This window comes from Desmodus rotundus, chromosome 11 (assembly GCF_022682495.2).
Source record: "Desmodus rotundus isolate HL8 chromosome 11, HLdesRot8A.1, whole genome shotgun sequence".
NCBI lineage: Eukaryota > Metazoa > Chordata > Mammalia > Chiroptera > Phyllostomidae > Desmodus > Desmodus rotundus.
Window position 1 is genome coordinate 73,630,928 of NC_071397.1, and position 23,265 is coordinate 73,654,192.

General features: G+C 41.5%; 1 protein-coding gene across 9 annotated transcripts in view; it reads left to right on the forward strand.

The window, feature by feature from the left end:
* Positions 1 to 23,265, forward strand: part of TPD52L1 (TPD52 like 1) — a 74,081-nt gene that overhangs the window by 34,532 nt on the left and 16,284 nt on the right. For all 9 annotated transcript variants that reach the window (XM_024551849.4, XM_045188734.2, XM_045188735.3 and 6 more), the window contains exons 2-3: positions 11,452 to 11,567; positions 19,637 to 19,785. In XM_024551849.4, the coding sequence (XP_024407617.1) occupies positions 11,452 to 11,567; positions 19,637 to 19,785 (265 nt within the window). The remainder of the gene's footprint in view (positions 1 to 11,451; positions 11,568 to 19,636; positions 19,786 to 23,265) is intronic.

A 23,265-nucleotide genomic window follows, 5' to 3' on the forward strand; every position in this document is an offset into this window, starting at 1 on the left:
TCATACTACATATAGTGTTTAGGAGTAATATATAGTAATGTATATAGTAAGATGGATAGAAAAAAAATTCAACACTTTAGATCAATTTAAAGCACAATACATGTTACTTATTATTCTAGCTTTGTTGGCAACTTGGTAGGATTTTTAGAAGAGAGACCGAGGAGGAAGAGGAAAGAGGCTTTGAGAGCGAAGAGGCACACAAGCCTGGGACTGAATAGAGCGTGATGAGGGGACACTGCATATGGCAGCCTGGCTGGTTTCAAGGCTTGGTGGGAAAATCACGGGCAGGGTGGTTGGAATCATCACTTGAATGTTAGTATAACCATTTTCAAATTTAGCCTGGAAGCAATTCCATCCATTGAATGTTTTTGAACTGAGTTTTGACATGATGAAAGTAATGTGTTCAAAATATTGATTTGAGTGTTGTGTAGGCCGGGTGGTGGGGAGATTGCTAAGCTTTCAGTAGTCTGTGTGTAGGGATAAAGCCTGAATCACTGTCATAGCAATTAAAATTACAAGGTGCAGACAAATATGACAGATAGCAGAAAGACATGGAAAGGGCATCATGAAGACTTGATAGTTTGATTTTCTATCCTAGGGGATTAACTCAGCAAACATTTGTTGAGCAACTGCTATTTGAGAGGGTTTAGGAGACGAAAGCCCACCCTAAACTCTTCTTCGCAATGCCCAGTAGTGGGGAAGCGACAGATGCTGAAGTTACAGACCTTGAATTTCAATAAGCCTGTCTTGCTGAGCAAAAGGTTTTCTGTGGTGGGATAAAGAGACAGGCATTTTAGTTCTATTCCATCTCTACATGAGATCTTGGGATCACATTGAAAAAACATGAACTCCATAACCTGATAGCCTTTCAGTCAATGCTTAAGTCTGTCATTCACCAACCATGCGAGGTTGGGAATGTTATTTCACATTTTGAGCCATCATTTCTTCACTTGCAAAATGAGAAGCCACCTCTACACGACAATTCTAAGTAGATCCCTTGCATTTCTGCCCACTTTGTAAGAAGATGTATTGACAGCCGTTTTTTCTGGACTGTCCTTTCACGGATGTTTCCAGGGAACAGCCTTGGAGGATAGAGATCATGTCTCTAGAGCAGGAGTCAGGCTGAGTCACTGTCCAGTGGAATAAAGATGATGTCTCCCTCCAGGGGAAAGGTCTGGCAGGTTTGCTTGCTACCACTTAAATGCATTCAGATTCCTTAAGCTTGAGGTTCTTCAGTTATGATGCAAACACACTGTGTGAGCATTTTCTGTCTAGGTCCCTCCTTGTCATCCCCCCGCCCCCTGGAACTTGGTGGCAAGGGAAAGAAAGCTGGATGCGATGTTCATTCTGCTCGCTGTGCCATGAGTATCTGATCCAGGGGTCTTAGGTCTGCTGCCCGCATCCCCGAAACTGGCAGTCTAACTTGTTAGCTCGCAAGTTGGGTAAAATCTGAAATCCTTTTCCTTGATGCCACCGGCCTAATGTGTTTCTGGGGAGGATACATCGTGGGATGAATTGGGGACCTTTGACACGGTCTTATTTCAGATGGGGTGAAAGAAGATGAGTGGAGAAAGTCTGAAAAAAAAAAGACCAAGTTACAAAACACTCTGATCTTATTTATAGATATCTGTGGGTATATCTAAATATTTGTATGTTATATGTATTAGATTTTAATACATTTGTATCTATATTAGAGTTTTAAAGGCTAAGATGCCAAAGATTTTAAGATACCCCTTGTTTTATACACCACTAAGAAAGAAATAAACGGTACCAATTAATTGTAAGACAACATTGAATATATGAGGCATCCTGATTTCAGAAACGTGAAGTGAAAAGAATGTGCGTGCAGTACATAGGGAAAGATTTGGGGAGATAGACAAGGAGGTTTTATAATGGTGAGCCGTGGGAGGTAAGATTACAATTTGTCTTTCATTATTGCTTATCTGAATGTGCGAATTTATTACATTGCCGCTGCTCTCTTCCTCCTTCACTCTTTGCCCTACTCTCAAAGTCTAGAGGTAGGTTACCCTAGGCCCTGGCAGAACCTGTTTTCAAGTCTTTTAGTGTAACTTGAATTAGGATTCAAGCCTTGGTTCAAGGGTGTAGAAGTGGTTAAGCTCCCTCTGAGTTGTTCTTAGCACTTGATGCCTCTGCCAAAAATGCCAGGGCAACAGGGGGAAGCACAGCAAAAGCCCTATCTGTTGTGCACATATTCAACAATAGCCCAGATACACGGTGCTGGTAAATGAATGAAAAGCAGTTCCATAGTGGAGGTCCATAGGAAATAATATGTAACTTTTTATGATAGGTTTACTAAATGTGTAGAAAGGATTCTAATAAAGAAATTTGTTTTATATCTTTAATTTTCACCCTCCTAGAATTAACATGTATAAAATTTTTGTGCACTTAAAGATAATCATAATTCCAACATTAATGAGATTAGCTCAATAGTTTTTCCCTTGAGGAGTAAATGGAGATATTTTGAAATTTTATGCTTGCTCAAGGTTATTTTTACCAAACATCATGAAGAAAATATAATTAAGTAATAAATATGTAAGTCTTAAATTTATTATTTAAAACATGATAAATTTTCATTTAAGCTACTTTAATTCATCTTTTCTTTTATGAAGTGCTGGGTTAATTTTGTATTCTTTCTGGAAGTATATGCTTTTCTTCCTTTGCTTGGTTATGTAGATGGATTTGTTAGTTCCTCAGTATGGTTCTCATACACATACAGGCAAGATTATTTTGCTATTTAACAGAATTTCTGATCACGTGTCATGGAAATGTACACTTGAAACCTATATGATCTTATTAACCAATGTCACCCCAATACATTTAATAAAAATGAAATAAAATGAAAAATAAAGATATAAGTAGTAATTCTTTTTAAAAAAGTAAATATTTTTCAAATTAAAGATCTCAAACAAAAACTAAGATAAAAAATACCCAAAAAGGAAATTCTGGAACTTTTGTATATTTTTCAACAATGCAGAATATGGCCACTCATCTGAAATCATAGCTTGTAATCATTTCAACTTACATTCAGCTGTCTCCACTATTTCGGTCACGTGCATGAAGCCATGACCTAACCCATCAGAGCGCTTGACAGTGCGCATTAGACGTGTGTTGGTGCCAGTGGATGTTGTTTCAAAGTTGACGGAGACACTTTAATCTAAAACTCACCTTTCGATTTGTGCTTTCCAACCTTTTGTTTACTACTGTTCAAATGGCTGTGAGACAGGGAAGAGTAAAAGCTTTGGAGTCAGACAGGCCTACATCCGAGCGCAACAACTAGTGACTGAGCCAGACCCTAAGCCCAGGTCCCCCAAGTGAGGGTCCTCAGCAGCAAGGCTGGGACCAGCCACGGTGACTTCTCTGTTGGACCTAGTTTGGTGTGTGGTGTCATTTAGCTCCACATGTTGGACAATGAGCCATCACTGGCCAATAGTAGTATAGTGAACACAGGAATATGGTAGCATTTGACAAGTGCTCTAAGACAGATGTGCTTCCAAAAGATGGCACCTGGTTAATGGAGAAGCACAATTCCTGCATTAGAGTCAGACCTGTGGATATTTGTTGCCTTTATTAAAACAAGTCTATATATTTTACTGCGTGTAAATGAATGTAAAATGGCTGTCTTTAGTGCAAAATACACCTATGGCAGGATCACAAAATTTATTTACATTACATCTCAATGTACATACGTGTGCTCCACGTTTGTAAAACCTGTGCCTGATCTGGGTATGAGCCCTTAGGCTTTTGGTAGTGGGGAAAAAATATATATGTTTAGTCCATTCCAATGCAACAATTTTAAAAACCCCTTTAAATAAGGTCAGTAAAAGTACTGCTTAGCTCAGATTTCCTTTTTGTGTGCTTCCCCTTCACCTTGCCCTGCCTAAGGCAGTATCTGGTATATGAGAGCAGGAAGGGCCCATTTAGTGCCTTGTATTTCTTTAGGCATCTGGGACCATGATATCTTCTGAGACGGACATTTCTGCCAATATTACTCTAGAGCTTGTCTTCCTCTGCTGAGTTTGGGCCCAGTAGCCCTCCCAAGCTGACAGCCTCACCTTGGCCCTCTTTGGGAAAATTTCCCCACCTCTTCCATTCACACCTCTGGCCAGGGCCCATAACCTCAGGGGCACCAACCCCTTGTCAGGATGGTGAGGTTCTTCCTAAGTACTGTGGGGAGTTCTGGGACCCATGTATGGTTAACTGACTGCAGAAGTGTCCACTGGAGAACTAAACACGAAGGACTGATCTTTGCCAGCACCCAGCACCTGCCCCATGTGCAGGCATGTGTCTGTCTGTGCCCCAGGTTGGTTGTGCTGGACAACCTGGAAGATACTTTTTTCTATAGTTCAAAAAGGAAATTGGGGCAGCCTTCCTGCACCAGTTGGGGACCAGGAAAGAAACAGATGGATGGCATTTTCAAAAGGGGTGATTGATTCAAGAGAGTTTAATGAAGGGACTATTACAAAGATGGGAAGAGTTAAGGGAAACCAACAGGGGAAGTTGAAGCTCCTCACAAGCACAGCAGCAGGAAGTCAATACAGTCCCTAAGCTGGACAAGAGGGTGGGGTTCTTGAACTTGACAAGAGCAGAGCTGTAGAAGAGGGCTTCCAAATAGTTACTGTGGCCTTTGGTAGTGAAAAGCTGAGCCATGCATGGTGCAGCCTGGCAGGGAGGGAGGTAATAAGCTATGAACGTTGCCCACCTTTCTCTTCTGCCCTCTCAAGTCACACTGGGGCCTCTCATTGGCCAGAAACAGAAGCATCAAGGAAACATTGCAATCCTTACATCAGTCTCCTAAGACACAAAGCAGGGTAGAGGCAGGCAGACGGTGGGTCTTCTGGGGCAAACAGTGTCTCACAGGTTCCTCTACAAATCTTTTTGGGTCCAGGCCAAAGAGAAAGATTGGACACACACATACCCCAGCTTCTGTCTCCTTTCTCCTTTCCCTCATCCCACTGCCTCCCAGGGATAGAACAGGAGGCACATCCATTCTCCGTCAGTCCTGGTACACTGTGTACCAAAGCGGGACTTCTTGACTGGATGTCTTGGGTTGGCTTTTGATGTACAAAGAGAAAAATAAAAATTGGAGAACATCCTCTTCTAAGAAAACTGCTTATTTTGCAAGGCTGTTCGTCTTTCTGGCAAATCCAATTTCAAATGCCAAAAATCTGAATATTAATTTTTTTCTTTGTGTTTCTTTTGCTTCTCGGCCCTTCAGACAGATGGGTACCTTACATCAGCTAGGAAAATAACACATTATTGGGGAGGAAAAAGAGAATATAGCTAATTAATATTCCTAAAAGCCATTACCCTCCGTTTCAGCAATATGCTGCTATAGTTTGTATGGAAATTAAAAATTTTAAAACATGTTCACGTATCTGCTTAAATGTCATTTAATTGTGAGGTCCGGGTAAAGTCTCCATTTTATAGATGAGGTCATTGAGGTCAATGGACTCTGCTAGTGAGCAGCAAACCCACAGGTGGAATTCCTGGTCCCCTGCGTCCTTTGTAGCGCTTTCTCCATGCCGGACAAAAGGGGTACGGTTTGAGCATTTGGGAAAGAGAACCAAATTCACGAAGTTGCCTCATAATGTACAGTGCCTGCTAAAAATCGTGTTTCCCGAGCAGTTTTGCCTGTTATTTTTATTAAAAATATGTTTTCAATCTCTTCTAATATCCACTTCCGAAGTAACTAGGTCATTTTATACTCATTTTACGGCTCTTCTCTCATTATCATCTGCCACTTGATATCTCTTACCATTTGCTTCTGGTTCTTCTGGGTCTGATTTAGTTTCACTGGTTAATTACTTTTTTAACCAACTCCATTTTTCACCGATTCTGACTCTGGAATTCTCAGTTGACCCCGTGATTTGATTGCTGCTTCACTAGCCCCGTGAGCGGAGTATATTCCGGTAAAAACGGCAGGCCTTGATTTCCTTTTGTCTGTGGGTGCATGGCTTCCTGTGCTGAACTCCCTGTGCTGAACTGTGGGCCTCAGAGAACACCCACTGGAAAGGGATGTAGCAGGGAAGTAAATACATAAGTAGAAAAAGAGGATGAGGAATCATCATTTAACTTCAAAGATGAGAATGAACAAAGTAACTGGTCTAATTAGACGTGAACTAACTAGCACCTTGGCCTCCAGACAGATTTCCTGAATGGCTGGTTTCTGGGAGTGAGACTTTGAAAAATCTGTGACATCTTTGAGAAGTGCGATGCACACCAGATCAGAGCTGAAGGCCAGTGCAGAATATCTCACTCTATAAAATGTCTCACTTTATGTATGTACCTGGCCCATGAAATGTGCTGAGTAGAAGCTCCCTGCTGCATGGGGAGTTTCTCTTTCCCTACATGCACTAGAAGTTTCCCAATTCATGTTTTATCAGTTAAGGTGGGTTTCAAATGTTCTTCCTAGAATATATGAAGATAGTAAAGATGTTTGATGTCTTGAAAAGTCTAAGTACCTGGAACTATTGTCTATGCTTTTGCCTGGCTGATGCCCTCTCACGCTGTTAAGAGAGAAGCCTGAGAATCTGAGTTCTAGCTGAATTTGAGCAATATCCCTAAGCCCCAGGGCCAGGCTGAGTTGGGGAGCAAACCAGAGTGCCTCATAGGTTCCTACCACACTGTTTCCTAAACTCCCATACTGTTACCTTCCCGGCTCACCCCTTAAACCTGTGCTTGGAATTGCTGCTGATTCCCGATTTAAACATTTGTCCTAGAACACTGACTAAAAATACATTGGCCACATGTAAACATAAATATTTACAAGCAGAAATAAATAACCATGGTTTTTCCCCTTTAAATAAGTTATGTACGTTGTTGTACTGAGGGTCTAGAGATACCCTCCTAGACTGCTGATGTTTACATGAACTTGACACAGCCTCTCTGCCCAGTGACTAGGCAGCGGGCTTTCAAGTCCTCGCCCTTTGACTCAGTAGCACAGTCTATACTAAATCACCAAGATTTTGCCTAATGACTTGGCGAGAAGATATTCACTGCAGCTTCCCAATGAATGTGATAAATTATCATTCATGCATGAGGCAAAATAGTGTACAACCATCAAAAATATACACAAGTAGATTAGTTTTAGATATGAAGGATTTTCATGATATCCTATTGGGTGAATAAATAAATCAAGTTCACAACAGCAAATACATATAAAATATATAAAAAGCATGCACAAATGAATAGAAGAAACATTAACAAGGATGGACCAAAAGGATAATTATTTCTGGGAAGTGTGAAGAATAGTGATTTTAATTAAAAATGGACGATTTTATTTTCCTGTCTTCTGCAATACACAAGTATCACTCGTTGAAAAGAACATTACTGAGCACTGAAACTGGTCTCTGGAGTACACAGAGGGGACAAGGCCCTGATGAACCTGGGTCAGCAAGGCGCCGTGTTCACTGACGTGTTATGGAATCAGCAGTAATACAAGGTGCTGATGGTACACTGTTGATTCAGACAAAGAGAGGTGGGTACGGTGGACTCAACAGGGAGGCCAGCTTCAGACAAGCTTTGCAGGTTGGGCCATATTTTTACTCTCTTTAACTAGAATGCTCTGATTTTGTAGGATAATTATTTACCTTTCTCTTTGGACTTCTTACAAAATATATTTTAATTGTTTTATTGAATGATAATGCTAAATATACAAAAGAATATTTGCAAAATACACTTAAAGTACAGAGGATACTCATGCACAGAAACTCGTGCTCCAGAAATGAAGGCCTGCCCTTAACCCTGCAGGGCGGTCCTGTGGGCTCCTCCACGTCCACCTTCCTCTCCCCCCACACCCAGAGCAAACCATGGTCCGGGCTGTTCTATCATTGCCTTGCTTTGCTTCAGAAATCGATTCTTAAACCATATTTTATTTAGTGTTGCATGTTTGGAGACTTCATACACATGGAACCACACGTGTGTGCTTCTGCACTTTCACTCAGTGTCCGATTCCCAGGTTTCACCCACGTAGAGCGTGAGACCGTAGTTCACGCGTTTCACTATTGCCCAGCCTTCCTTGTGCAGTGCACCACGGTGTACTGAGGGGTTCTCCTGTTTGTGGACTTCTGCATGATTTACGGTGTCTTTCTACCATAGAAGTTCTTATTAGTAACCTCTGATATTCACGCATAAGTGTCTTAGGTATATTTTGATACATGGGTGTGGAATTGCTGGATTATAGGGTGTTTAAATGTTCAACTTTATTACACAATGTTAATTATTTTCCACATCTTTCTGTTTCTATTCTTGCCAGCAGTTTGGAGGCTTTGCATCCTCCACAGAGTCACCAACTTTCACTAATGTCAGACTTTTAACTTATTGCTAATCGAGTGGGTGTGAAATGGTTTCATGTGCATTTCCCCGAACATCAGCGGAGTCGAGCTTATTTTCTTGGGTTTATTAACCATTGTGATTTCTCCCTATAAAGAATCTGTCGAGTCTTTTGGACCATTTTTCTATTGGGTTATTAACATTTTAGAAATTGGTTTGCAGGGGTTTTTTATGTTCTAGGAACTAATTTTTCGATAGTTGCACATGTGAGAGATATCTTCTTCCAATTAGTGGCACGTCTTTTCATCGTCCACATAGTGTGTTTGATGAGGAGATCTTTTTTTTTTTTTTTTTTTTTTTTTATTGAATTCTTTTTTTTTTAATATATTTATTGATTATGCTATTACAGTTGTCCCATTTCCCCCCCCCACTCCACTCCATCCTGCCCACCCCCCTCCCTCCCACATTCCCCCCCCATAGTTCATGTCCATGGGTCATACTTATAAGTTCTTTGGCTTCTACATTTCCTACACTATTTTTACCCTCCCCCTGTCTATTTTCCACCTATCATCTATGCTACTTATTCTCTGTACCTTTACCCCCCTCTCCCCCTCCCACTCCCTTATTGACAACCCTCATGTTCTAGTTGTTTGCCTAGTTTGCTCTCGTTTTTGTTTTATGTGTGGTCGTTAATAACTGTGAGTTTGGTGTCATTTTTACTGTTCCTATTTTTGATCTTTTTCTTAGGTAACTCCCTTTAACATTTCATATAATAAGGGCTTGGTGATGATGAGCCTCTTCAACTTAACCTTATCTGAGAAGCACTTTATCCTCCCTTCCATTCTAAATGATAGCTTTGCTGGATATAGTAATCTTGGACGTAGGTCCTTGCGTTTAATCTTGGGTAATGTAATTATGATGTGTCTTGTTGTGTTCCTCCTTGGGTCCAGCTTCTTTGGGACTCTCTGAGCTTCCTGGACTTCCCGGAAGTCTATTTCCTTTGCCAGATCGGGGAAGTTCTCCATTATTTGTTCAAATAAGTTTTCAATTTTTTGTTCTTCCTCTTCTCCTTCTGGCACCCCTATAATTCGGATGTTGGAACGTTTCAAGGTGTCCTGGAGGTTCCTAAGCCTCTCCTCATTTTTCCAAGTTCTTGTTTCTTCATTCTTTTCTGGCTGGATGTTTGTTTCTTCCTTCTGGTCCATACCATTGATTTGAGTCCCAGTTTCCTTCTCATCACTATTGGTTCCCTGTACATTTTCCTTTGTTTCTGTTAGCATAGGCTTCATTTTTTCATCTGTTTTTCGAATAGATTCAACCAAGTCTGTGAGCATATTGATAACCAGTGCTTTGAACTGTGCATCCGATAGGTTGGCTATCTCTTCGTCGCTTAGTTGTATTTTTTCTGGAGCTTTGAAGTGTTCTGTCATTTGGGCCATTTTTTTTGTTTGTTTGTCTTGGCACGTCTGTTACTTTAAGGGGCGGAGCCTTAGGTGTTCACCGGGGCGGGGTAATGCTGGTCGCTGCGCTGTGATGCTGTACGTGGGGGTGGGGCCGAGAGGGAGCAATGGCGCCCGCTTCACTGAGGAGATCTTTTTAATCTTATTTATTTTTTTTTTTTCCTAGTTGCCCTTTTTTGTGTCTTAAGAAATCCTTCCCATCTAGAGATTCATAAATGTAAATTACTATGTTGTTTTCTATAATGTTTACAGTTTGACTTTTCTGAATGGTAAAGGTGTTCAATTTTACTTCTTCTCTATGGATAACTGTTTGTTCCGAGAAAACTTATTACGAAACCTTCCTTTCTACAGGGATGAACAGATGCCAGCTGTGTCATAACTCATATCAAAATGAAGCTTCCATGTGTGAGCGGGCCCGCTCCCTGGGCCCTCCAGGGAACATACACATTTGAGTTGGCCAAGTGCTGAGGGACTCCGCTAGGAAACTTCTTCATTTTTTAATTATAAGGCATTTCTCTCACATAACAAGTTAGAAGTTGAACTCTGCCCGGTTAGTCTGTGGCACGATGATGTCATAAAGAACCCAGGCGCTTCCCATTTCCCCTCTGCCAGAATTCGTATGTCTGTGATGTTTCCTCACAGCTCCAGCTGCTCCAGATTCTGTATCTGCACTTTATCACGTCTGAAGTGCCAAAAGGGCTTCATGCCCTGAATTCTTATCACTTGGTGGCTTCGGAATTGCAAGTGCACCCGCAGCCCCATTCAGGGTAGTGAATTCTCGGGGGATCTTTTGGTCTCTCCATTCAGTGCTGTGTGTCCTGGCAGGGAGTCTGCCTCACAGGTCCCTGTGAGAACCGAAAGTATTTATTTCCTGTTCCCCTCACTCCTAGGGTATATAGCACAGGGAGACAGATGTATGTAGGGTCTCATCTAAAACTCCTCTCCTTGGGTGGGCCTGAAAATTATTCTCTGCCTGCCGAACCCCAAGAGCTAGTGAGAGCTAAAGCGGGAGTTCATCTTGGTAGCAAATGGAGAACAATGAAAACCTACTTTGTTTACCTCTCTGGGTTCCCACTTTCACGCAGCTTTTCGGCTTTTTAGTATTGTTTACCTTCTTGGAAGCTCAGGACACCTTTAGCATGATTTTTTTCTGAAATGTTTAGGCTTTTTTAGTGGGACCGTCAGTATATGTAGTCCTTCAAACTGGATATACAAGATGGCTAAATTCATTTGATAATTTTTTTAAATTTTTTATCTTTTTCAATTACAGTTGACATGGTAGTTTCAGGTGTACAGCACAGTGGTTAGACAGTCGTACAGTTTGCAAAGCGATCCTCCAATAGAAAGTCTAGTACCCACCTGGCACCATACGTAGTTATTACCATATCATTGACTATATTCCTTATGCTGTACTTCAAAATTTTTTGATTTAAGTATAGCTAGTATACAATGTTATATTACTTTTATTAGTTGCAGGTGTACAACATAGTGATGGGACATTTCCATACCTTACAATGCGATCACACCACCACACTTACTATAATGTTACGACTACATTCCCCTTCACCCTTTTTACCCAACCTCCCCTCCCGCTGGCAACCATCTCTTTGGTCTCTGTTTCTATGAGTCCGTTTTTGTTTTGTTTTGTTTGTCCGTTCATTTTAAAAATTACATTATGTTTTATCGGTCTTGCCTACAGGCTTGTTGGAGACTGAACCACTGCAGGGAAGAGATGAAGATGCAGTAGCCAGTGCCGACTTCTCTAGCATGCTCTCTGAGGAGGAAAAGCAAGAGTTAAAGGCAGAATTAGTTCAGGTATGTTTAGTAATTCTATTGTTACTGTGTCTATATCTGGATCTTGAGTTACTATTTCTTTGATATAAGTCCCACACTACAATGGGTATGTTTCATTCAATAAAATTTAATAAATCATATGTTGCAAGATGATTTATTTCTGGGGGGGGTATTTTGTAATGCTAATTGTCCATTATTTGTTGGTTACAGTTCAAAAATGAATGGTTATACTGCCTAAGCAGCAATGACAATACTTGTAAAAATGCATCTCTTCTTTTTAGTATCACAATACTGCGGGAAAGATAAATCACTTACAAACCTGGTGGAATTCCTTCAGGACCTTGGTGCAAATACAAACTGCTGTTTAAGGGTAGTTCTTGTTTTAGGTCAGCAACTGAGCTCAACAAATACTTTGAAATGATTTAGTTTTGTAATGAAAAGTCAATCATAGAGCAACTGAATTAATTGAGTTGTGCACTCTTTTGAAGAAGAATAAAGCTCCGGGGATAAAGAGGAAAGCTGCGATGAATGTAGGCTTCATCAGCTCTTAGGTAGTTGTTGGGGCATCTGGACGTAGAGGCAAGGTGGATGCCTGGCTCATCATGAATACAAGTCTTTGTTCAAGCCTTTTGTTTGCAAAACCTTTATACCCTTTGGTAAGGAGTAGTTGGTTACATTACAGGAAGAAAGAGCCAGACACAGGGAGTTTCCAGAGTAGAATAAGCATCAGGGCAAGAAGGATGAAGCCAGCATCCTCTCCCCATTCTGAATCCCTGGCTCAGAGGGCAGGAAGCTCCTGGTCCAACTGGAAGAAAGGCTTTGTCCCCCTCTGGCTCTGACCTCTTCTGCAGGCGGGGGACGGAGCTTGGAGATGCACCTTACCCTCACCCTTAGTCCACTCTGGACTCCTCAAGCTCTAATACTCCGATTGCGTGTGTTCATGATTGTACATGTTAATACTGAAAATCTTTCAGGGGCCTTCCCAAGACACACCCTAAAATAATTTCATTATAAAATAAAAGAGCAGCTTGTTCCTCTGGTACAGCAGAAATTAATTCACTAAGCACAATACCTCAAATCAAATAGCCTGCTTCTTTAGCTGGGTTTGTCTGTGGCCACCGATCCAGAACTGCTCAGTTTACCTCAGTCTGGCCACACATTCCAGAGCTCACCGACCAAAGCCAGCCTTATCTGAGAATGTGCCAGCTCCCCATTTTCTTAAAGCCTGGAATTCTGGTTCATGACCTGTTCATGTCCATTGTGCTATCCAAAAGTTACATTCTGTAGATCAGTGTAAATAAACTCATTCTGGGCTACAATTTAACTCCTTCATATAATAGTTCAAGTTGAAGTTCAGGTATAACCTCTGTAACAGACCAGCTTTTATAAAATGACTTGATTTTTCTGGGTTCTGGGATTACCGGGCTATGCATATATACATACGTATATCAATGTCTTTTTGCGCATTCCATATTTTCTTGCTGCTCATAGAGCGCATGTATTGTTTTTATAATCAAGAGAAAGTGAGCCCGGGTTCCAACTGGAGACCCCGTGAATATAACTAACCAGCAGCGTTCTCAGAAATGACTGTCTTACGTGGCCACATTAATAAGATTCCAGTGCCTCTCATTCCTCACACTTTTTGAGCCTGACTTGAAACTAGCACCGGACTCCTGTTACTTGTTCAGGTTACCAGGATTGTGGTTTCATCCCTCGGAATGCATTAGCCTGCCTGCTTGCTGTCTCTTATTTGTGGATTCCTCAGAGATGGGGCAGTACTGGGTCTTGCCCAAGAAGCGCTGGGCCTCCCATGGGCAAAGCTGTAGGCCCGAGGCCCAGTGAAAAGCAAATGAAGTGTATCTTTGCTGTTTCCCCTCTTCACATCTCATGTCTTCTCTCTCCCTTTCAGGCCACTTCTGCTTCACTCATTCTTTCCCTAAATCTGTCTTCGGGGCCCTCCTACAAGTACTGGCAAGCGTGCGTGTGCATATGCACACACACAAATCAGGTTCTTTCAGAACACACATGCGTTCAGGGGCTAGGATTTAATTATAACGAGGACACACAGAGAACCGCCTCAACAGTCCCACCACTGGCCTGATGAGGAACTGAGACATCTTTTAAATGCTCAGCTTCTCAGCTTTGACTCTCCAGATATTCCTTCTGCGGCCCCTGGGCTCAAGCAACCCCTCTCTGTCTGAGGGAAGATCCTACTGGGTCTGTTAGCCAAGAGGGTAGAAGAACACCTCACAAGCCTGCCTATTAGATTGCCTTTGAGTCAGCCAGTCAGTTACAGCCATGATCTAACACCAGAACTCTGTGTACAAGGACTTCTTATCTCTGGCTGCTTTGCTTAAAGGGGCCGTGGGGTGTGCCTGTCTCCTCCTAGTGCACTCCTCTCCCTGGTTTCCTGAGGTTCTCCTGCTGCCTTCTGGCTCTGCTGGCTCCCTCCCTGCTGCTTTATCCTCACTGTCCTTTGTTTATATTCCCATGAGGATCCCTGTAGACTTCAGGGAACTCCTAATTTCATTCGCCCACACCACTAACACACTGTTGTGTGCTTACCAGTGCCGGCGATGGGAAGACCTGTCCTCGTGGCGGGAGGCATAGAAGGAGCCGACAATGTCCCGAGAGCTACATCTTAGACAAAGTCCGCCTTCTAAAAGAGGAATCTGTTGTGAACACAAAATTAAGTCTTCGGTCTATGATTGTAGCCGTACAATGTGTGTGTTTTTAAAAGTTCCTTCAATGTGAGGCCGTATCACCTCTGATCTGGTGCAGTGGTTTGTGCGTAGCAGATGCGCAATGGGATTTATAATTAACTTGAATTATACTACAGCTGCCATGAATATTCATATATATAAATACCAGAAGTAGATTATGCTTTTTATAAGTTTACCAATATATTAAAAATACTATTTGTGTCAAAGATTGGTTCTCATTCATCTTATTACCAGTTGCTCCTGACATCTCTGAGGACTTGGCACATCTATCCTGTGGGTTTTTCCCTCTGTCTCCCTTTTTAAATAAGCTTGCTCAATATTTCTGTGCTTCTAACATCCTACTCCCACTTTCATTTCACTAAGCTTTATTTCATGCTTTGTACTCCATAATGTGACTCGGCTTTTGAAAAAGATGAAGAGTTGGCATTAGTACTGTAAATCTGTGTTATGTAACAATTGAAAACTGCCAATGTCCCCTTGATAAAATGACTCAAGAAAAATGGGCATTAATAGGATTAGGAAAATAACAGGCAGCATTATGAGGTAGGCAGAACCTGCTTTCAGGCTCCCTTTGTATGCTCCCTCGGCTCCTCTCTCTTCCTTGGCTGTGGGGCTCCCCGGGAAGAACACACAGCGCCCTCAAGCTCCCAACTCTTAGATTTACAGACTCCCTCCTTTCCTTCTCTCAGAACCTGTCTTCTTCCTGCACTAAGCTAGTGTTTATAACCGATAATGTCTTATTGTAACATTCTTCTGTATTAGTCAGGGTTCTCCAGAGAAAGAGAAGCAATAAAACCTTAAGCAAATGGAAGTAGATTTATTATAAGGAATTGGCTGCTGTGATGATGGAGGCCAACAGGTTCCAAGATCTATAGTCAGCAAGCTGGAGACACAGGGGAACCAGTGGCCTAGCTCCATTCTGAAGGCCGACAGGCTCAAGGCCCAGGAAGAGCTGATGTTACAGTTTGAACACAAGAGCAAGAAGAAAAAAAAGAAAGAAAATGCAAAATGTCTCAGCTCAAATGCAGTCAGGCAGAAGAGTTCCCTGACTTGAGGAAGGGTCACCTTTTTAGTTCTATTTAGGCTCGCCAACTGATTGGATGGGGCTCACCAACGTTGAGAGGGCCATCTGCTCGATTCATTTTGCCAATGCAAATGTCAATCTCAGCAGGAACACTGTCACAGACATACCCAGAATGACGTTTGGCCCAGTGTCTGGGCAGCCCCCATGCCTCAGTCAGGCTGACACATAAAACTAAGCATCAAACCCTCCCAGGTGGTATCTGCATTTTAATCTTAGTTCTTCTGGACTGTTAGCTAAAGGGCAGGAGCAGCCAGGAGAAGGGGCAGCCTTGAAGCACTGTGTGCGAGAGACCAGATACCCTTAATGAGTAGATTATTAAAGTATTTCTTGTTTGGATTTAAGTTAGATATTTTATGTAATCTAGAAAATAACAGAAAAGTAAAATTTCACTCTTCTCATAAATTTCATGGTAAAGCTAATCATGAACTAGGACTAGTTAATTTATGGGGTGTTTTACATTTTTATTGAGTAAATTGATAACATAAAATTAACTATTTCAAACTGAACACTTCAGCGGCATTAGTACACTTACAATATTGTGTAACTGCCACCTCTGTCTAGTTCCAAAACACCTCCATCACCCCAAAACACCTCCATCACCCCAAAACACCTCCATCACCCCAAAACACCTCCATCACCCCAAAAGGAAACTCAGACCCGCTGAGCAGTTGCTCCGCGTTTCCCCATCTTCCCTCCAACCACCAATCTGCGTTCTGTCTCTAGGAATTTACCTATATGGGGTACTTCATATACACTGAATCATTTTGTGACCTTTTGTGTCTGGCTTTTCTCCCTGATGTTTTTTGAGGTTCATCTGTGTTGTAGTGTATCTCAACACTTACTCCTCTTTCTGACTGAGTAATAATCTGATAGGTCATATGATAATTCTGTGTTTAACTTTTTGAGAAACTGCCAGATGTTTTGCATAGTGGCTGACCCATTTTACATTCCCACCCACACTGCGCAAGTGTTCCAGTTCTTCCACATCTTGGCAAGCACTTACGTTCCTGTTAATTCGTACTTAAATAATCAAGTTTAAATATCTAATTTGGGCATAAATATTTATCCTATGATCTTCTATGGAGTCAAGAAACCAAAGAACCAGACTATTTGTTTTTTTAATAAAGACATGATTAGCTTAAAGGGAAAAGAATTTATTAAAGTATTAAAGAATTAAAGTATTAAAGTATTAAATACTTTAATATATTCTTTAAAATTAAATGGAAAGGAATGTATTAAATGCTTCCATTAATGATTTACCTGCACTCCACCTCATTCCAACAAAGAATTTATATATACAAAGCTTACAAGATACTTAAAGTACAGCGTTTCCATTCTACCTGCATCGGAATGGCTGCAATGCTTGTTAAATAACGTATGTCACTGAACCCAACAAGTGGAAGACATCAGAGTCTCAGGGCCTTAAAAAGGGCACGCACTGGAACCTGCATTTTAAGTGTGCTCTCTGAGTGACTTCTGTGTAAACTGAAGTTGAGAACCACTGGTGTAGCCAGACCCAAAAAATCTCTTTAGTCAAATGAGGGCCTGACCCTCATCAGGGTCGCAGTTTAAAGCCTTGGTAACAAAAGCCTCTCTGTTATGGCAGGACTCTCTGCCTTGTGGAAAGAGATGTGGTTGGCTATTTGCAGTCTCACAAGTTAATATAATTTAAGATTATATGTTTTTTTCACTTAATGGATCTGCTTAATTGATTTTTGGCATATATTATGATCACTAATAAATATACTGAAAGCTTTATGAATTGTGAGTTTTAAATTTTATTGAAATGGAGAGAATTTTACTGTAGAACCTGAGAATAGACCCAACTGAATAGCTAAGTTTGGGTTTCCAGCATTAGAAATCTCTTTCCCACAAATGCCTTTGAACATATGCTTTTTTAAAAAATTGTTAAGTATGAGACTTTATATTTCTTTCTTTACGATAATATTTGGTAAATTGGTCACTTCAGTATTTCTCACTATTTTTGGATTGAAGATTTCATTAGAAAACTATGAATCCTTTAGTCACTCCCCCCCAAATAACTAATAAATATTCCACTTCTCCTCAATTTTGAATAAATTTTTGGGATTCCATAGATATGAGGTTGAGAACATCAAAATGGTTAAACCTCTTTCTCCTTCTCTACATCTGTAATCTCTTTGTGCAAGTTAAAAAGTTTCCCCTTGTTTTTATTACACAGCGGAAACTATAGTAATGTCTGATATAACAGCAACAACAACAAAAACAGACTCTCAGTGATGTCAGTCACTTGGAATACATTATTTTCCCAAAGGAAGCAGAAAAGGTCTTTCTTATACAGAATGAAAAGGCTGACATGTAGCCAAAGCGTTTCTTTATTAAAAGCGAGAGAATCAACCTAGAGAATTATTAGGCAGGCTAAATGCAGGAATACACACTAAAAAAGATGAAAAGAGGGAGTATAGCATGATAGCAAAAGAATAAAAGCATTTTAATTTTTAAAATAACAGTGTGTTCTCATTCAATGGAGACACTAAAAGCATCATCCATCCCCTTTCTGGTCTCAGAGCATAACCCTTTCGTAGTAACGAGTACACATTTGCATACTGAAGACTCTTGTTCATCAAGAAAAGACAAAGCTCTGTTGCTCATAACATGTTTATGGAAAGTATAATTCACTTAACAAAGATTTTCATGAGCATAAAATTAAACATTCCATCTATGTAAAAATGAATAATGTTAAAGTATCGGGACATCTTGCTGATATCAGAACCCCAAGATCCTGTTGTTTTCTACTGTAGTTTTTAAGATGCTTCTGGTTCTGTGTTTCTGCCTGTTTTGCCTAAGATATTATTTGTGTATGTGAATGTTCACAACACTTTGCTGTCTGTTCACCATTGGGGCAAACTCTTTCTTGCGCTTGTAGAAAGATGAATTTTTGCAAAGTTAGATGTCTCCTTCAAGGTGCTTTTCCACCAGCTGTGTCTCTGGTGACCCAAGGAACACATCTGCAAGATGACGGATGGGGTTAGCGATGCACTTTGTGGTCAGAAGCAGGGTGATACTTTGAATGTAAATGAGGCACTTCTGCTTCATTTTTTTAAGTAAGAAAAATAGTAAATTGTTAGGCTTTTATTACCTCTGTGTGGGGGGGATACTCTTCTGGTTTCACAAAGAAGGCCACAAGTATGTATACTTCTCAGAAAACAAAGATGTAAATTTAAGCAACACTGCCAGGGCACTGTGTTATAACATATGAGTACAACGCCCAATTAGAATCAAATACTTTGGGAACGTTCAAATTCATTGTCAGGGGATATAGCAACGCTCTCTAAAATCTGAGTGTTTCACAGAACTCTTTGTTAGAAATTACAAATTTCTATAATGCTGAAAGAGGAAACATGTCCATACAAGGCTTTGTTCATGAATGTGCATAGCAGCTCTATTTGCATCAGATAAACCTAAATGTCCTGCGGTAGGTGAGTGGATTACAAAAAAAAGGTAGCACATCAACATAATAGAATACTATTCTGCCGTAAAAAGGGAAGAACCATTGATAATGCAGCATCATAGATGGACCTCAAATAATGTGAAGAAATTAGGTTGAGTGAAAAAAGCCAGGCAAGCATAATTATATACTGTGTGATTCGATTTATATAAAATTGTAGAAAATGCAAAATAAACACCAGTGAAAGAGAGATCGGTGGCTGCTTGCGGGTAGGGGAAGAAGGAGGGAGGGATGACAGAGGACCTAGAAAACCTTTGAAGGTGATGAATTGATATGTTCACTATCTTGATTGTGATGACTTCACAGGAGTGTACCTGTGTCACAACATACATTTTGTACACTTTAAATGTGTGCAGCTTGTTGTGTGTCAATAAAATTATTAAAAAGAAAAAGCAACACAAATCTCTCCTTTATATACATTCTCTCCTCCCTGTTCCTCCCTGCCTAACACACTAGCTTGGTAAAATCAAAGTGTCTGCACTAATGTTTGCAAGGTCAGAAACCAAAAAAGCAGGCGATGGCTATTTTCCAGGACATTACAGGTGATTTTATTTTCTTGTTTGTATTTTGTTGTACAAAGGAATGTCTCACAAGGAGCAGTGGTTGCATTTATAATCATTAAAACTGAAAAGTCCATTTCTAACTATTGAGCTGTCCGTGCTACAGGATGTCTGCATAGCCCGGAGTGGGCTATGGGAACTAGAGGGGGCAAAGGCAGCTTCAGAGCAGGGAGCCTTGCAGGGGATGTTCCAGCTGGTCTGACATCTTTCCCCACCACTGTCCTTCCTACTTGCAGCTAGAGGACGAAATTACAACATTACGACAAGTTTTATCGGCAAAAGAAAGGCATCTGGTTGAGATCAAACAAAAACTGGGCATGAACCTGATGAACGAATTAAAACAGAACTTCAGCAAAAGCTGGCACGACATGCAGACCACTACTGCGTAAGTAGTCGCAGGCGATTAACGAATTATTGTGAACTTGCTGCCTCTCCATTCTTCTGTATTTTTTTCTCCAAGGCTGACTTGGTACTGTGACTGGGGGGGAGGGGGAACACTTTTTCTAAAAGTGTGGAAAAAATGATAATCATTAAATATGTTGCATATGAACAGACTCTATGAAGCAGCTTTATGAAATTGAACTTGTTCACTAAAATTCCATTTTCACTCACACTGCCTTTATGGAATTGTATGGTTAAGACTTTTTTCTCTTTATTATATGTTTTTCAACATTTGTTTAATATGTATAGTTTTTCTTTATGTTTTCTCAAAAAATTATAAGTGGACATGGAGAGGCCTGGTAGTAGGAAGAGGTACTAGTGATGGATAGCAATTATTTGTTTTGCTGGGGGCCGACTTTGCCTGCGGCCTCCTGAGAACTAAAGTCTATGACCCTTTGTTCCTGTGGAAGGGAAGATAAAGTGCTTCTCAGATAAGGTCAAGTTAAAGAAGCTCATCATCACCAAGCCCTTATTATATGAAATGTTAAAGGGAGTTACCTAAGAAAAAGAAGATCAAAAATTGGAACAGTAAAAATGACAGCAAACTCACAGTTATTAATGGCCACACATAAAACAAAAATGAGAGCAAACTAGGCAAACAACTAGAACATGAGGGTTGTCATTAAGGGAGTGGGAGGGGGAGAGAGGGGGAAAGGTACAGAGAATAAGTAGCATAGATGATAGGTGGAAAATAGACAGGGGGAGGGTAAAAATAGTGTAGGAAATGTAGAAGCCAAAGAACTTATAAGTATGACCTATGGACATGAACTATAGGGGGGGAATGTGGGAGGGACGGGGGTGGGCAGGATGGAGTGGAGTGGGGGGGGAAATGGGACAACTGTAATAGCATAACCAATAAATATATTAAAAAAAAAAGAAAAAAAAAAAAAGATGCCCTTTGTTTGAGGAGCTGCATCTAAAAGGAGTTTGCTGTTTCCCCACTGTGGTTCCTTAAGTTTCCCCTGAAAGGAGAATGTTCTCTCCTACTCTAGCAGCCTAGCCACGCTGTGGGTGTTTGTGCTTGTGCACCCACCCCAAGGGCTCATCCAGACAGGGCCAGGGCACAGCCCAGAGTAGGGCAGCATGAAGCCAGGGAGCCCAGCAGTTTATCTGCAGAGGACAATAACCAACCTTCCCGAACCTGATGAGGACAATTATAGAAGCAGGTGAGACACCACACACTGATGTTTATAAATTTCAAATACATATTGCAACACCTTATAAACAGTCTCCGGAAAAGCATAGCTGGATTTTAGGAACTAAATCAAATGAGGTGATCTGTCAGTAGTTTGGCCTATGTCTTTGTACATTGGTGGCCTATACCAATGAATGGCCCGAACAGTGTGAGGTGGGACAATCTCCAATTCCTTGGGTCTGGCCACCTCTGTATTTAGTCCAGGTCTGGAGGCTTGATGTCACACTGACCTGAACTTCCTTCTGGGTGTGAGAGCCAGGCTGGCTCTTTCTGCTTGGCCTCCCTAACCACACTGCTGGCATAAGCTGACCTAAGGGAGGGCCTGGCATTTCTGGCTGTCCTGTTGCTGAAGGGAGGGAAGGCTGTCTGAAGTCTCACACAGGGAGAGGGTGCCTCAGGTTTGCTCTAGGTGTGATGGGGCAAGGCGAGCCGTGGGGCAGCGGGGGGAGAGATTCATAGTCCTCCCGGGATCTGGAATTGGAGCAGGCAAGTTCCAGGAAGGCTTTTAGCCTCTTCACACAGGGGAGAATACATAGTTTGTATTTTTCTCATGTTTGAAAACAATTTGGTTTTATAGTCAGGCACCCTACTTAGTATCAAGGTTTTTTTTTTTAATGGATAGAATAATTTATTCTCTGGGGTATGGAGTTACAGTCTAGTCAGGAAAACAGAGTTTCGTTTTTGTTTTTGTTTATTGTATAGGTTATTACAAATAACCAGGTAAAAGTTAAATGTGAAGTACGAGGTATTGTTGGGTTGGAAAGCAGGAGGTTGAACCTTGCTGGGCTCCCAGGGAAGGCTTCCTGAGCAAGAGATGTCTCAGCAGAACTCTGAAGGGTGAATAGGAATTTTCAAGTCGTGGGGCAGGAGGCGCCTCCTTGGGGAGGCCCAGCCTGGTGAACGCCCACAGGAGAGGCGGTTCCTCGCAAGGGAAAGTAGTCCAGTTAGTTGGTGTTGTGGAGGTGGCAGGGAGAACTGGCCTTGTGGCACCTGTTAATAGAGTTATTCTTTATCCTCAGGCAATAAAAAGCCATTAAAGAGGTCGTGATAGTTCATTTATCCAACAACTCTAATGAGGATCTACTCGAAGGCATTGTTACCCAGAGGCTCATCTAAACCCACAGGATATAGGCTTCAACAAGACGGAGAAAGTTCCTACTCTCCTTGTGTGTTGAAATGGAAACAGATAAGGAAATACAGTATCAGGAAGTGCTATGTTGTAAATAGCATAGGGTGATATTCTAGAGGTGTTGCTGCTGTGATTGGTTCCCAGTCAGGGAAATCCTGTCCTGGGAGGTCCCTATGGGCTGAGCCCTGAATGATGAGGAAGAGCCTCTTATGATAATCTGAGTAAGAACCTTCAGGCAGAGGCAAAAGTTTCTGCAAAGACCCGGAGGCCAGAACTAGCTTTACCGGTTTCGGGAGTCAAAGCAAGTGCTGTGTCTGGAGTGCAGTGAGAGGGGAGGAGGTCAGAGCCTCTGGGGCCTCCCAGGCCTTGGGGACAAGTGTGCATTATCTTCCAAGGGCTCAGATCCTATTGGAGAGTCTGAAGCAGGAAGGGACCTGTTCTGATTCGTCTTTCAGAGAGAGTGGAGGGGCAAATCATTTATGAAGCTACTGCAGTAGTCCAGGTGGTGATCATGATGGGGGAGAGTCGTGGGCGGGGAGGGGACAGGATTTGCAGGTGAGACCAATGGCACTTCCCAGTGGCTGGGAGGTGGGGGATGAGGGAAACAGAAGTATCAACTGTGACTCAGGTCTTTGGCTTGGACTACTGGCTGAGTATGGGCACTGTCTACCGCAATAGGAGTATAGCATTGTGGTTAAACCCATGGGCTATGTATTCTAATGGCTTGGGTTGAAATCTAGATCTCCCTGCATTTGTAGAAAGAGATCAGATTAGTACCTGTTTCATAGGAAGTGAGGATTGAATGAGTTAATATTCGTGCAGCATGTAGGACCACGTCTGACACTTCCTAGGCACGATCACCATTCTAGGAAAGAGAGACAGGTCAGATGGGGAGACCCAAGAATTGTTTTGGCTGTGCGAAGTCTGAATGCCCACTAGACAAACAAGTTTATATTCTGAGAGGGCAACTCAGAGGAAAAGTAAAGGACAGAGATGAACACTTGGGAGTCATCTGCATACTGATGTCTTAAAAGCTGTAGGACTAGATGAGATTTCCTCAGAGATTATTTAATAAATACGGGAAAGTGTGGATTCACTAA